This window comes from Crocuta crocuta, unplaced genomic scaffold (genome assembly GCF_008692635.1).
Source record: "Crocuta crocuta isolate KB4526 unplaced genomic scaffold, BGI_CrCroc_1.0 scaffold422, whole genome shotgun sequence".
Classification (NCBI taxonomy): Eukaryota; Metazoa; Chordata; class Mammalia; order Carnivora; family Hyaenidae; genus Crocuta; species Crocuta crocuta.
The window spans coordinates 1,195,374-1,211,545 of record NW_027529554.1 but is presented as its reverse complement, the minus strand read 5'-3'; the positions used below and the strand labels follow the sequence as shown (position 1 = coordinate 1,211,545).

The 16,172-nt window shown below is 39.4% G+C and overlaps 1 protein-coding gene across 1 annotated transcript in view; it reads left to right on the top strand.

Annotated features, from left to right (window-relative positions):
* SPMIP2 (sperm microtubule inner protein 2) overlaps nt 1-16,172 on the top strand; it is a 94,505-nt gene that overhangs the window by 33,291 nt on the left and 45,042 nt on the right. The window contains exon 2 of the mRNA XM_077761464.1: nt 5,597-5,829. Within this exon, the coding sequence (XP_077617590.1) occupies nt 5,597-5,829 (233 nt within the window). The remainder of the gene's footprint in view (nt 1-5,596; nt 5,830-16,172) is intronic.

The following is a 16,172-nucleotide window of genomic DNA, read 5'->3' as shown; positions in this document are numbered from 1 at the left end:
CTCTCCTAGAAGTAAATAAAAATATTTAAAAAAAAAAAATAGACATTAGAAAAATTTAAAAATAGAGAAGATGCAATAAATATGATATAAAAAGGAAGGCGAAATTAAAAGAAACTACTGCAAAAGTAGTATGCTAGTGTCTAATTTTGACTTGGGGGATTAGGTGTGTTTTCTAGAAAAGCATCATTTACAATATGCCTTGAAAGATGAATTTTGATAATGAAAAAAGTGAAAGAACATAAGAATAAGTAGCTAAGGTCAGATTATGAAGAAACTAATCAGCAATCCTAAGAAACTTAGATGGAAGAAATTACAAGCACCACAGACAACCACTTCATGTGTTTTTTTTTTTAGGAGAGGAGGTATTTACTTTAGCTGAGTTTTAGTTCACTTTAGGAAGCTGTATGGAGGATTGTAAAGGATAGAAACTAGAGCCAAGACTAGTTAGGAGGTTATTGTGATAGGCCAAATGATAGATAATGAATGCCTGTTTATTTCATTGCCTGACTCTCAAAGGAAATGCAAGGCCCATGAAGATAGGGGGTTTGGTTTGCTCACTCATATATCCCCAGCACTCAGAACAGTACCTGACATATAGATCAAGAAATACTTGCTCAATAAATGAATAAGTGAAAGAATAAACAAATGACTGAGTTGATTCATTAAATGAAACACTGTAAATGTAGAGAAGAGGTCAGAAAGAGACATTTGCCTCCAAGATGGAATTTTCTCTTTCTCTACTGACACATGCCATAGCTGGGTCCTTTTCAAGCATTGGCTTAAACAGATGAAGCTTATTGGAAAACCTCCCAGATTTGCCTGTCTATGCTTTTTCAAGGCTTTGTGACAATCTGCTTCCTTAGAGTCCACCATCTTCCCACCATCTAGAGCAGAGGTCAGCCAACCTTGGCTCCTGAATCAAATTTGTCCTGCCACCTGTTTTTGTAGAGCTGGTAAATAAAGAATGGCTTTTAGATTTCCAAGTAGAGAAAAAGTAAAAGAAGAAGATTTTGTTAGATGTGACAATTACATGGACTTACAATTTCAATGTTCATAAATAAAGTTTTATTGGAACACAACAATGCTCACTTGTTTACATATTGTCTACAGATGCTTCTGCCTAACGGTGGGACAGTCGGGTGATTAGAGATGGTATTTGTGGGTATGCCCCATAAAGCCAAAACTATTTACTCTCTTGTTCTTTAGAAGAAAAGTTTGCCAACCCTTATAAAGAAGATGTGGTATATACATACAATGGCGTATTACTCAGCAATCAAAGAGAATGAAATCTTGCCATTTGCAACTACGTGGATGGAACTAGAGGGTATCATGCTATGTGAAATGAGTCAGTCAGAGAAAGACGAGTATCATAGGACTTCACTCATTTGAAGACTTTAAGATACAAAACAGATGAAGCAAAGTAAAAGGAAGCAAAAATAAAAAACAGGGAGGGGGACAAAACATAAGAGACTTAAATATGGAGAACAAACAGAGGGTTACTGAAGAGGTTGTGGGAGGGGCTAAATGGGGAAGGGGCATTAAGGAATCTACTCTTGAAATCGTTGTTGTACTATATGCTAATTAACTTGGATGTAAATTTAAAAAATAAATAAAAAATTGTTTAAAGAAAGAAAAGTTTGCCAACTCCTGATCTAGATGAGCTGTCAGGAAAGGAACTGGAATTTCATCATAATAAGGAAGAAACCATTCATCAGTTAAAGCTCCTAAAATATGTTTTAAAGAGATTTAGCAAGACAAAACATCAAACAAAAACAAAAAACAAACAAAAAAGAGGAAACGACACTAATAATAATAATAATAGATGTATATTATATGCCATGTTCTCAGCTAAGCAATCCTTTAAATAAAATTGATTCTCTCCTCTCCATCCAACATGGCTACAAGATAGGTAGCCATCACTACTCTCATTTTATAGATGAGGAGCCTAAAACTCAGAGGCTGAATAACTTTCCCTGAGTCAAAAAGCCAGCCTCGGACAAAGCCAGGATCTGAACCTACAGTAGTTTAGCTTTGAAACCATATCCTTAACTGTACCTTTAGAATTTCAATACAAATGAGCAAGGACTGTAGGGCACATGTAGAGGGAAGAAGGAAAGTACACACAGTTTTTCCAGGGCAGACAATGGAGAAATGTGGAGCCACGAAGCCTGGTACAGCTTTTAGGGGAAGTACATCTCCTCCCATCATTACGTGGCTCTCACAGCGGAGGAAGAGTTAGGGCTGATGGACAGATGTTGGGCAGCTCTGTGTAAGCCTATAGCTGCTAGCTGTCCCACTAGACAAGTCTTCAGACACAAAAGAGAACTTTCAAGAAGATGGGCAAGGGAAGGGACTTGTGAACCCAGGAGCTGCCAACGTCACTGGTGGCAAGTGAGGGCTGGAGTTTGGGGAAGAGGATGAAAGATGGAGAAAAACTTGCCATATGATGAAAAACAACTAGAAACACCCTAAGAATGTCGCCACTGTAGCCGAACAGAGATGATAATTGTTAAAGGAAAATGAAAGAGACCATGGGTTGCGCATGAATTGGAAGCCTGACTCTTAAGCAGAGAATCCGATCCAGCATAGAGTCTAGGCCCTGGAGGAAGAGGTTTGGAAGAACAAAAATGTGTCATTTAAAGCCAAACACCTGTGGAACTGTCTCATGAAGGAAAGCACATTTCTGTGTATTTCTCTTCGGGTAGTGCTATGTGGACTTTTTGGTGCGGTAAGCACTGGGATGGCTGTAGGGGATCTGCTGGAAATGCAGGGCCTCCCTCGGACTCCGGCATCCAGCTGCCTCTGTCTCAGAAGGCAGATGCCTGAGTCAGTTGTGTGGCCAGGGTCTTCCCAGGAATCTCTTGTGCTGTGAATATTGCATCGTGCCATTCCTAAAGCACGGATGAGGAAACAGGAGTTGAGAAAAGCCCAGTGACTTGACTAAAGCCACAGAGAACCCCGATAGGAGCTCTCTGCCCATCATCCCCCTCCACACAAACATAGTCTTGGTTTGTAGAGTATTCGCACCTTCCACGACACTGCCTAAAACCAAGTGATTTTGATTCAGCTGTCAAGTAATGGCTCTTTTTAAAAATTAATTGCAGGGACGGCTGACTCAGTCCGACTCTTGATTTCTGCTCAGGTCGTGATCTCACGGTTTGTGAGGTCGAGCCCCACCTCAATCTGCTTGGGATTCTCTGTCTCTCTCTCTCTCTCTGACCCTTGCATGCTCTCTTTCTCTCTCCCCCTCTCTCTCTCAAAAAAATAAACATTAAAAGTGACTAGGGACTAACTACAGATATAGACCTTCTCTCAAATTTGTAGCAGTATGTGGTGACGTAAAATTTTTAATGATAACTGCAACATTACACAAAGGATCAATATTTCCCCAAATCTATTGGCATCTGTGGACTGTGTAAACATGACCCAGTGGGGAAAGAAGACCCATGTTGTTTTTTTTAAATTTTTTTTAATGTTTTATTTATTTCTAGGAGAGAGAGAGAGAGAGAGAGAGAGACAGCGTGAGCAGGGGAGGGTCAGAGAGAGAGGGAGTCACAGACTCTGAAATGAGCTCCAGGCTCTGAGCTGGCAGCACAGATCCCAACACGGGGCTCGAACCCACGAACCGCGAGATCATGACCTAAGCGAAAGTCGGACGCTTAACCGACTAAGCCACCCAGGCGCTCCAAGAAGACCCATGTTTAAATAAATTTGGGAAACACTGGGTCCACCTAATTGTAAACAAGTTTCGTTACTATAGGATTTCTCCTAGAGCTTTTACTTTGCTTTCATGTGCTATGTGCATCTAAAAGGCAAAAGGAGCAAGCAGTGTTCCCAAATGTTTTTGACTTTAAATAAAGCATCCCCACCCCACACACATATATTTTCATGGTGCACTCAAGGAAGTGGCATCTGATGAAACATTTGGGAAAACAGTGGTCTAAGTGTACGCTGAAATTTCAGCAAGACTAACCACCATTCTTCTGTATTTCATCCTGTTCAGAGGAGCCTGAGGCACAAATTCCTCCTGACAGGAGTTTTGTAGATAAGACCGCAACGCCTGTCACACTGAGAAAGAAAACAGTTCTTCCTGCTCTGGCCATTCTATTCTTTACCAAGATAGTTATACCCGAGTGAAAACCTGACGTGAATAAAAGTGAAGCCACCCTGTATTCATGGGAATTAGCCACAGGGAGTACTCAATGCACCATGGGGAGTGATGTTGATTAGGAGGCTGCAGAAACATCTGTCCAAATCGTGTGTCTGATGAGCAATTTCATGTTTTCAACTACCTTGGAAAGCTTAGAAGACTTTTCTAAGCACAGACTTGTTAGCACATTGACCATTCCATCAGCGTACCCGGTCAAAGCCCTGGCCCGTCCGTACACTCTGCAAACACTGAGCCCCCTGATCCAAGAGCCAGATGAGAGGAGGAGCCACAGGGACAAGAGGTGACATCACGATCACAACACAGCCTCTGCCTCCAGGGTCTTTGGTCAACTTCTGGTAGCAGGAATGGAGTTTCTTCTTTGTGTGCCGAATCTCTCCATACGATCCTGCAGCAGTGTGGGTTCAGGGACTTCTGAAACGCCTGCTGCCCAGCCCCTCACTTTCTATTTTAAATCAGCACCATTCTTCCCATAGATCTTTGCTCCCCTTTATGTTTCACATCCTCACCTTTGAACACCAGGTTCATTTAAGTGATCCTTTCCCAGAGCTTCTGTTATTTTGGCCTATTTTACCCACTTCCCCAATTCACAGATTTCTTTTTCTTCACTGTCTTACATTTAAAATACCAATATTTATTAAATATCTCTGGCTTTGGTCATCATCTGTTATAAGCTACTCTTCTCATCTGGGAGTCTTCTCCATTTTCCAGTTGCTTCTGATACATTTAGGAAATTTCCCAATTCTCATTTCAGGATTTTATCTATCTAGATCAGACCCCCCAATGTCTGAAGGCATACATCCTGCAAGTGTGGCATGAGTTGATATGTCTGGATTAGGGGCGCCTGGGTGGCTCAGTTGGTTAAGCATCCAGCTTCAGCTCAGGTCGTGATCTTGAGGTTTGTGAGTTCGAGCCCCGTGTGGGGATCTGTGCTGACAGCTCAGAGCGTGGAGCCTGCTTTGGATTCTGTGTCTCCCTCTCTCTCTACCCCTTCCCCACTCATGCTCTCTCTCTATCTCTCTTAAGAAGTGAATAAACATTTTAAAACATTAAAAAAAAAAAGATATGTCTGGATTAAATTGGTTCTAAAGAAAGCAGTGGATGGGGGGGGAGGGGGTAAATAAGAACCCAACTGTGAGACAGCCTGTCTGGCAAGGAAGAGCTTGTTAGCTGTAACTCTGGAAAAGTAACCAATCTTTCTCTGTTTCATTTCTGCCCCCTCCCCCTGCCAATATTGGAGAAAATAATACTACCTATCTCATTCAGTTATTATAAGGATGAATATATCTAAAAGGCTTGTAATAGCACCTAGAATCTAGCAAATATCATATAATCATTAGTATTATTATTTTCACCACTTAAAATGACAAATGCATTTGAGAATAGAGTATAAAGTTTTTTTTTAAAAAGTCTTTCTGTCTTTTTAAGGCCCAGATTATATAAAGGATCATCTACCGAAGGTCCATCAGCACATTTCCTATATAGGAGAAAAGCGCCCAGCATTAGAAAAGACTGGAGATCTCAGATATTTATGGAGGCCTGCCTCAAACAGTTGCTTACCAGCAAAATATAAATATGAGTATGTTGGTGAAATTGGTTGGGGAATACCAGAGTATGATTTTATCAACCAAACACGGCTTCAGACTGGCTTTCACATCAAGGTACTGCTCTTCAATATGCTCTTCATAGCATATTGTTTCTGATTTGAATCCTTTCTGAGTAGACTTCCATAGGAAATGTCATGTTCTTAATGTGTCATTGAGAAATAATAAGATTTGAGTTTTTCAGAAAAATAAATGTGTGCATAAATGGACTTGCTGTCATTCCCTTTTAGTTCCTTTAATGCATGAGAGGAAAGGTGTGAAGAAAAGGAAGCCATGCATAATCCAAAAGCATTTGTGTTTGGCTTTGGAATGCATTCAGATTCACACTTCTGCCGCGACATTCACACGTACGTCCCCCGTTCTAGCACTGCGTTATGAGTGGGTGGTATTAAAAGAAGCCTGTGCTGGACATCATCCACAAGCCTAGAGAGTCCCAGATCTTTAAAATGCACTGTGTTGATAATGCCCTTGTATTGAATACGCCAGGGTAATTAGCCAAAGGGTGCTTAGAAATCTTGTCTTCTTTCCTTTTGGTGTTATATATGTACACACGCGCCTATACAGTCTCCTCTGAAACCAGAGAAAACTGAGGTGATTTGAGAAGAAAAATCTGAGAATTCTGACTTTTTTCCAGGCAGGGCTTTGCGTTTTCTGAAATGCAATCGTGAAATAATTGGAGTTTCTCAAATGCTTAAGGCAATATGGTACAGCCTCACATTGTACAGGTCAACAAAAGAAAAAGCTTTTTCTGGCCCAACCTATGGCAGTAGAAGAAACTGTTTGGGAGCTCAGTCTTTGAAGTCAGACACACCCAGATTCAAATCCTCACTCTGAGTTAGGTTTAGCTCTGTGACCCTGAGCTAACGAGTTCACCTCTGTGTCTCTGCTCCCTTCTCTTTCACATAGCAGTGGGTGAAAGTCCACGTCATAAGATCACCTGAATTCCTAATGTAGTTCTGCCGCCTACTAGCTGTGAGTGGCCTGGGGCGAGTTCCTTAACCTCTGTTCTTCCATATCTTCGTTATGAATCTTAGTATTTACCTTACTGGGCAGTTGTAAATGCTAAGCGAGTTAATATTTGTAAAGTGCTGGGAACAGTGCCTCGCTCATATCAAGCACTCTATGTATTTAATATTATTTTTGTTACATATGAGAACACAAGAACACACTAAGTATGATGCCTGGCAAGTGGTTGACATCCAAATGTCAGCTCTTAGTACTGTGGTGGTTGTATTTAATGTGACTCAGTGTCATTTAAACAGAACAAATGCTTGGGTTCTTAAACTGTGTCCTATTCCACTTGAGCAAGAAAGATGAAGATCAGACATTTGATTAAATACCAAAACTGGCCACCAGTGAGAAGAGCAAGCAAGGGAGCTGGTTGGAAATAAGTCCATAACTTTTGTTGCCTTTTTGCCTCTCTCTCGGTGACGCCCTGCTCTTGTACATGGCCCTCAATCTGTCTGCCCATCTTGACTGTGTGGATAGCTTCTCTTCCTTCTTTATCTTTAAATTAAGAACACATTCATCTATTCAAATGAAGTGTATTCATATATTCCTTGGACTTTGAAGCAAGCTGTGAATCCAAAAGAGATGTCAGCCATGAGCTAGCCTTCCAGGAAGGTATTTATTCTGTTTCTTTCATTCATATTTCACAGACGGCTTTAAATCACTACTCTCTTTGGTTGCACTGTCTTCTTAACCGCTGTGAGATGGAGCCTGAACCATACATTGATTTTCTCCCCCAGCTTGTGACACACTCAGAAGCTGGTGTTAGATACCATATGTTTTCACTCATATGTGGAACAGAAGAAACTTAACAGAGGACCAGGGGGAAGGGGAAGGGGAAAAAATAGTTAAGGAGAGGGAGGGATGGAGGCAAACCATGAGAGACTCTTGAATGCTGAGAACAAACTGAGGGCTGCTGGGGGTGAGGAAGAGGGGAAAGGAGGTAATGGGCATGGAGGAGGGCACTTGTTGGGATGAGCACTTGGTGTTATATGGAAACCAAATTGACAATAAACAATACTGAAATTTTTTTCATAAAATAAATAAAAATTTAAATTTCTATTAAAAATCTATTAGGGAAAACTAATTAGCTCTTTAAGCTGGAAGATTAAGTGACTGAATTTGTGTGTAATAATGATATTATCAATATCAGGAAGAAAAGAGTGAACAAGATTCTATTTTAAAGACTCCTAAAAGATAATGAAGGATGATTACAAAATAATAAAGGAATATTACAAACAAACAAAAGAGAAGCTGGTCTTGTTTGGCATAAGCTGTGAGAACTGTTACTTATCATTTGTGCACTTTCTTGGCCCTGGCTTGTTGGTCAGAATTGTTTTCAAAGATTTACCTGTCTCCTAACAACCTTGAACATATATTAGAGGATTCCTTAGACACAGAACTTTATAATGAAAACAAGATTCACTGAGAATGACCATACAGTTGACCCTTGAACAATGAAGGGATTACGAGTTCTGACCTCCCATGCTGTTGAAAATCTGTGCATAACTTTTGATTCCCCAAACTGTAACTACTAATAGCCTCCTGTGACGAGAAGACTTAAGGATAATATAAAATAATCAATGATGATGATGACATTTGGAGTATTTATTATATACTGTATTCCTAAAATAAACTAAAACAAGAAAATGTTATTAAGAAAATCATAAGGAAGGGAAAATACATGTATAGAACTGTACATATATACATTCTATGAAGTACATTTATAGAATTCCACATAAGTGGACTTGTGCTGTTCAAACCCGTGTTGTCCAAGGGTCAACTGTACATATTAGCAAATAACCATATATAATTTACCCAGCAGTTAAAGCCTAGAGTTTGTCATGGAGGCTGCTAATCTTTCCCTCTGCACCAGGGCATGGCTGCCTCTTGACATTCCAGGCAGATGGTGATATTCATTTTTGAGTCTACCTTCATACTTAGATTCCTTATCAACCCAGTGCTTCAGGCACCTACCTCTGATCAATATGACTTGGCGTGAATTGATCTTTGAGCTGATACAAACATATGCTCCATGCATAAAAATGAGCTCCTAATTATAAACAATATAGGAGAGTCCCTGCCAGTAAGTCACATTCCTCTTCACCAGGTGTTTGGTTAATTCCTTAGTTTGATGTAACTTAGGGCAACATCTCAAGGGACCTCCTGTTCTTTTTCTGGTTCCTTGTCTTCCGTGGACCCCTTCTACATCCCTCCACCATCTGTCTGTAATAGCCCCGACCAAGATGGCACCTTGTTTCAATCCATCTTCAGAGACTCCTGTGTCTCTCACTGCAATTGATCAGAACTTTGATTTTAAGCACAAACCTTCACCGAGTGGATTTTTATAGCCTGAACAGCTGCTCTTCCTAATCCACCGCTCCAGGTTTATAGAAGACTGGCCCCTAAGGAAGCTCAGGCACCTCCATTAGACTCTTGGTAAAATGCCTGGGGCAACTGCTTCCTATCTGGGAATGGTCTCTCCTATTTGAGGCACTCGGAGAGTTCTACAGATCATGTGGATTTGGGTAGAAAGATAATAACTTCCAGGCTGAGTGACACCTGAAAAATTTTCTCCACATCACAGAGGTCAGTAAAAATCACCATATCAGGTTTCTCTTCTGAATATTTTTTATGTTTAGGTATTTCCTCCTCACTTTTATATGGGATGCAATGTCATCATAATACATGTGTATATAAACCAGTAAAAATCATTGCTTTTGTTATTATCTTAGATTCAAGAACAATCCATTCTTCTTTTAAAAAAATGGATTTAGTTTCTGCCAAACTGTATGTGTTGTTTCTGCAAGAATATATGAAGATCATTGAAACAATTCCTTTGGTTTCAACCCCATGATAGACTGAAGGGCATTTCTAACTCCTTAGCTGGACACATCTCCTCTCTCCTGGTCTTTCTTTAACCCAAACCTCAATAGAATCATCTGGCTTCCTAGGGACCATATTCTGCTCCCACTCTGACCTTATAGCCAAATGATTTAAGTCATTTGGTTTTCTCACAGAAATAATGTTATACTGAACTTGATGACTAACTGTTCATAGGTGTGATCACAAAGACCATATTAAACCAATTACTCATAACGTATATTACAACCAATATATCATGGAGTGTAACAACTTGAAAATCTGTAGAAAGTAATAAAGTGAACTAGGGGAACCCATCAATATATTTATATGTGATACAGTATGATATAATAAAGAGTAAAATCTTCATGACTTTGAGACTTCTGCCTCATTTTTAACTGCCACAAAGTCCAGTGTTATGAAATAGAGGTCTTCTCTGTGACAGTTTTAGGGATATTTGAATAGACTTTTAATGAGACATTGAGTTTCTTGATGGATGTGAATAGACCCTATCCAAGATTGGTTGCTTCATTAGACATTTTCTCTCTGTGAATTTATTTAGAGAAAGTAAACGTAGGAAGAGCTGGAGTATTTGTTATGTGAGGAGGTTTCTGTAATTACTTCCATTTTACAGTAGAAAACTGAGGTACTGACAGGTGAGTTTCCTTGTCTGTGGCTGCACAGCTAGGAATTGGTAGAGCCAGGATTTCAACTCAGGCTGTGAATTCAAGGACTTAGCAGGAGTACAATATGCATGAGATGAAATGACAGAACATAGAGTCAGAACCTTCAACTTGAAGCCAGCATGTAAAGTGCACATCTGTGTTATCGCTGTTCAGTAAGGCAGGGTCTGGCTGGCGGCCATTGCAACTGCCTCCTCTTATAGAGTGTGCATTTCTTTCTTCATGGTGCTCTCAATTTTGTCCCAGCTTTCCATTCTGCTTCATGTGTACTCCACAGACTTTGTTTACAGTATTAAAATGAATGATGAGTTGATATCACCCACATATTTGATATAATAAGAAACAGCTTGATATTTTTGAGGGTTTTTTTGAATTTTTGAATTTCTATTTAATAAGCACGTTGAGTGCTTCAAATTCAATCTTCAGCACTATGGAAAAAAAAAAGAGAAGAGAGTGAGGTCCTAGTGAACCGTCCCTTCTTTTCTTGTGTTAGTCCAACCCCATGCATTCCTCCAAACTGTCTATCTTCATGCAACAGTATCCTAGAAAATATTCAAATGCACCCTGGAAAAAGTATTGCCAGTGTGGAGGTGATCAGTATGTAGACCACCAATCACATATTTCAGGATGTCTGAGGGTTTTTCACATCAAATTTCTTATTTGCCTCCGGGTTTATTTAAATAAATCCCAACTAGAATTCCTAGGATCTCACACTCCTAATCTCCAGATGTTATTATCAATACAGAAGATTTTAAAAAGATAATAAAGCACCCTTTATCAACCAAGTTATAAAGGGAAAACAGGAAATAGCTTTTCTAAAATTAGGCACCTCTTTGGATTGCTGCTGTTCTTCCCCAGATGGGCATGTGTGTTTAGCTCTCACTTTATACTTCCTAGAGTTATTTGCAGCCTAACAGTTTGTGGTTTAATATAAAAATAATTACATTAGCACCTTTCATCCTTAAGTGCTATATAAAGTCACGCATTTTCTGATACCACAGGAAGCCTTCTGTGAAGGAGCACCACATGCTGACCATCTGTGAGGGAGGGGGAACATTGATGAGGGAGGCCAAATAACCCTCCTTCTTCTTGAAAATAGTATATTAACACCATTAACCTCCTTATACATAGATGTTCTATTTTCCCCATTTTACAAAACTTGGCTTTCTAGGATGCCTCAGATAAACTGAAGGAACCAATCTCCTTATAAAATGTTACTTGTAGCTGAACTTCTGGAAAATACATTTTATGTTTAACATTTCCTTTTTCTAACAGACCATGAAAACAATAAGGGAGGCATGTATCACTGCTTTGCATTCCATTTTGTGTTCAAAGCAGTTCCGTGAAGAATAACATGTTGGGGATGAGAAGCGTCTGTGTTGGTAGGTAGGCACATGGCCACTCTACATCTTACTGGGCAGCCCAGCCCCGCTGACCTGGCACCCCAACCAAACACAGGCCTTTCTCTCCCCGGTTGAGGTGACTTTATAAATACCACTGGGGAACTGGGGAAAAAATACATCTTAATTTTCACATCTTTTGTTAGGATGTGGAAATGTGAAAAAAAGAAAGAAAAGGAATTCCATAATCTAGTGCCTAGGGGGTGATCTTATTCCTTAATTAAAGAAGTCTTAAAATATGCCACGGTGGTTACGAATTTTTGCAGAGCCTAACACAACATCTCTAGTAGGGGTCTATTGGTAAACTTCATTTCTTTTTACTCACACTACCCAAAGTTAGCAATTAAGCATAAGCCATTGGTTTTCAACAAATATCATTTGATGATGATGGAGAAGTACAAAGCTAAGAAAAGACTGTATAAGTGAGAATGGGTTCTAGTAAACCTGTGGTTTAACTCAATGGCCTGCCTCCTTTAACTGTGTCATCAAATAACTGTGAGACTTCAGAGCGATTTAATGCCCCCTGCACAAGTGGCTAAAATACCAGGACATCTGTTTTCTAAATCTGGCATTTATCCTGGCTTTTGAAGATCTTTGGGAGAAATTCTAATCTAATCTATTATCAGTTTAGGATTATGGTTTCCTCTACTATTCAGGTACTCCCAGAGTATCTCATTAGTATTTACAAAAATGCATACCAAACAAGACTAGCAATCGGGAGTAATCTATCCTTTTTCCGAGGCTGAACCTAGGATATCAAGATATCTTAGCTGAGCAAACTGAAAACGATTCATTAACTATAGGGGATCCCTGCTATGTGGTCCCCGTTCTGTCCTTAGGCACCAAGAAAATGGCACCGAAAGTAAGTGCTGTTAGGAATCCTTGTGAGTCCCCTCCGTTGTGGGAGAACTCATAGGAAAGTTTTCTTTGGGCTGTTGTAGCGTGACTCTTGTCGACAACAGGACTGCACAGTCCAGCCACAATTCCAAATGGCTTTAAGCAACTTGAGGTCTGAGATGGGTTTTAATGAACTTTGCATTGACGACAGCAATACCACTTCTGTCACTTAACATGGTGGAGATGATGATCCAGAAGTGATGGGGGATGGGCGCTGAGATGGCTTTACTTCTGCAATGTCTTTGTTGAGAGACCAAGTTGCAGAAGGGAAGAAATGAAGTTTTAAGTGTGCATTAGATTGAAAATTATTCTACTCCTGGCTTATTCAATAGTCATTTGGAAACTATTTACCGTCTTTAAAAAAAATTTTTTTTTTATTGAAACTGATTTATCCTGTTACCGTTCATACGGCCTGAGCTGCCAAGCCTGGTGCAATTCTGTGTTGTAAAGCTAATTGCACAATTAACTTGGAAGAAGCACACTTTTTTAGCCTTTGAATTAACAACAGTGCCAACACGTTAGAAAACTCCAAGGGTGAGAACTGTTGCAAAACAGGCACTTGATTATGTATCAGAAACTGTGCACTGAGCACAAATAGAGACTTGGGAAGCTCTTCTCTGTTGTGCGAATTAGTTGAATCCGCTCAGATTTCAGACTCTGATAGGGATCATCAACCCACTTTGAATAAAGGGCTGAGAGTAGAATGGCTACTCCTCACAAATTCTAACAATTTCCAACAGAACAAGTTCTAGTCTTGTTTTAAAAGAAAACCTTTGAGTACCTTGAATATAGAATGAATAAGGAGAATGTTTATCACCCTGGAGAAGTGGGGGTGGTGGTGGGGAATAACAGGTATTTGTTTTCTCTCTGAGAATAAATGGGGCAACTAGCATTTACAGTGCTTTTTAGGACAAATCTATGTTTGTGGTCTTAATGAAGAATGGAATGTAACTTACAAGCAAAAGTAGCCAATTGAAGAACTTTTCGTCTACCCCTTTTTCTCTCTTTGTATGCCAGGCTGCCTAGTTTTTATAATGTCTCAGTTTACCCATCTATAAAATGGGAATTGTATTAGTTTTCTTTTTTTCTTTTAAATTTGGTTTTTAATGATCTCAGGAATAGAACCTAGTGATTCATCGCTTACATATAACACCCAGTGCTCATCCCAACAAGTGCCCCCAAAGCCCATTTGTTTAGCCCATCCCCCCAACACCCTCCCAGCAACCCTCAGTTTGTCTCTGTATTTGAGTCTCTTATGGTTTGCCTCCCTGTTTTTATCTTATTTTTACTTCCCTTCCCTTATGTTCATCTGTTGAGTTTCTTCAATTCCACCTATGAGTGAAATAATATGATCTTCACCTTTCTCTGACTTGTATTAGCTTTTTATTGGGCACAGATTTAGCAGCTTAACACAGCACCCATTTATTTGTTCATGGTTCTGTAGGTCTGAAGACCCAGAAGGCATGGCTGGGTTCTCTGCTTGGGTCTCAGGAGGCTGAAATCAAGGTGTCTGCAATGGCTGTGATCTCATCCGAGGCTTGGGGTCTCTTCCATGTTCATGTGGTTGTAGCAGATTTCATTTCCTTGTGGTTGTAGGATTGAGGTCCCAGTTCTTTGCTGGCTATTCGCCAAGGGCTGCTCTCAGCATCTAGAAGCTGCTTACATTCCTTACCACGTGGCCCCCTCCATCTTTAAAATCACCGAGAATCTCTCTCATATCAAATCCCTCTCATGTTTCAAATCCCCTTTTCCAGGAATAGCCTAGATCCTTTTAAGGGTTGACCTGATTAAGTGAGGTCCACTGAGGATAATTTCCTTTTCTTAAAGTCAACTGATTTAGGTCTTAATTACAGCTGCAAAATCCTTTTCTAGCAGTAATTATATTAGTATTTGGTGGACTATCTGGAAGACGGTATAGACATCAAGGGATGAGAATGGGGAGGGTCTTCTTAGAATTCTGCCTAACACAGGGATGATGATGATGATGATGATAATGATGATGATGATGATGATACCTTAGAATATTGTTAAATGGATTAAATGAGATATGTGTGTACAGCTCTTCTCAAAATATCCAGGATAATGTTTCATTAAATGGGATCCAATAATCACTAATGTTTATATATATTTTCTTGCCTACCTGGATTTTTTAATTATATTATTATAAGCACATTAGAACGATGATGGAATATTTTGCTCATGATTTGGGTATTCCACAGAAAACAGAGGTGCAGGGGCGATAGTCAACAAATTCAAAAAACCCAATGCTGAATCTATTTGCTGGAAGTTGATGTATTAATTCAAATTATTTAAAAACATTGCAGTTAAAAAAAAAAAGAGAGATACCAAGATATAATTTATGTTGGAACTCATGCTCATGTATAATGTAGCATAAAATGAATCACGGGTCTCTGCATTGTTCATTTTTTGCATTTTAATAAAAAAATGCATCACAGAATCCATGCCTTAAACACTGACATTTTCCAGAAAGAATTGTTTTGTTTCTACTCATGCTCTGAATATAAAATGAATACTTCAAATGCTCCATTCATACAAAGGCCTTTATGCCCCCTTCCTCCCTTCAATAGTTTCTGTCTAGAATAGGCAACATTATGCAATTCGGTGATCCAGCTACAACAATGAGAATGCTTCTCACTGGCTGTGGGAAGAAAGACACCTAAGGGGTTAACAGTAATATTTTGCAAATTGAGGCAAGTGAAGAAAAAATACATTAGCATAAGAAAAGGTAGCCTTAGGGAATTTTCCACTCAAATGTTTGGTACTAAGAGCTCTATGTTACCAAGGAAGAGGCTAGAGAAGAGAAACCCTAGTGTCTATGCATTCTTGAAATTCATTGCCATTGTATTCATTCTGCTGGTAAGAAAGACCTCATAGTTATAGAGATGGGGAATAGTTCTTTCTAGTAAAAATAAGTAAATAAATAAAAATTGGATATATTAAGAAAATCATGTTGACCCAAGGATAGCAAAAAAAGCAAAAGGATTCCTCAATGATCAATCCCAGAAAGATTTCTTAAGTATGTCAGGACCAGACTAGAGGTAGTTTGAGATTAAAAGTTAAAGTATTAAGCAGTGATTTCAGTTGTTAACTAGAATGGGCTCCAAATGTCTGCAATTAAAGTATCTCACATTGAAGTTTTTAACTCATTTCAGAAATTGTATCTAATTCACCGTACCTCAATACTGTTAGCAGATATTTCCCATTTATTAATGTCTTATTTAATAAAGCTTATTTAAAGATTGCTTGATAGAAAATACCCACGTTTGAGTTATGATTATTTTTGCTAGTTGAAAAGATGCAAATTAACTAATTTCCTTAAAACAGAGACTGTACTGGGCTGCCTGGGTGGCTCAGTTGATTAAGTGTCTGACTCTTGATTTTGGCTCAGGTCGTAATCTCACAATTTGTAAGATGGAGCCCTGAGACAGTCTTTGAGCTGACAGTGCAGAGCCTGCTTGAGATTCTCTCTCTTCTCTCTCTGCCCATCCCCCACTCATTCTCATTTTTAAATAAACATTAAGGAGAGAGA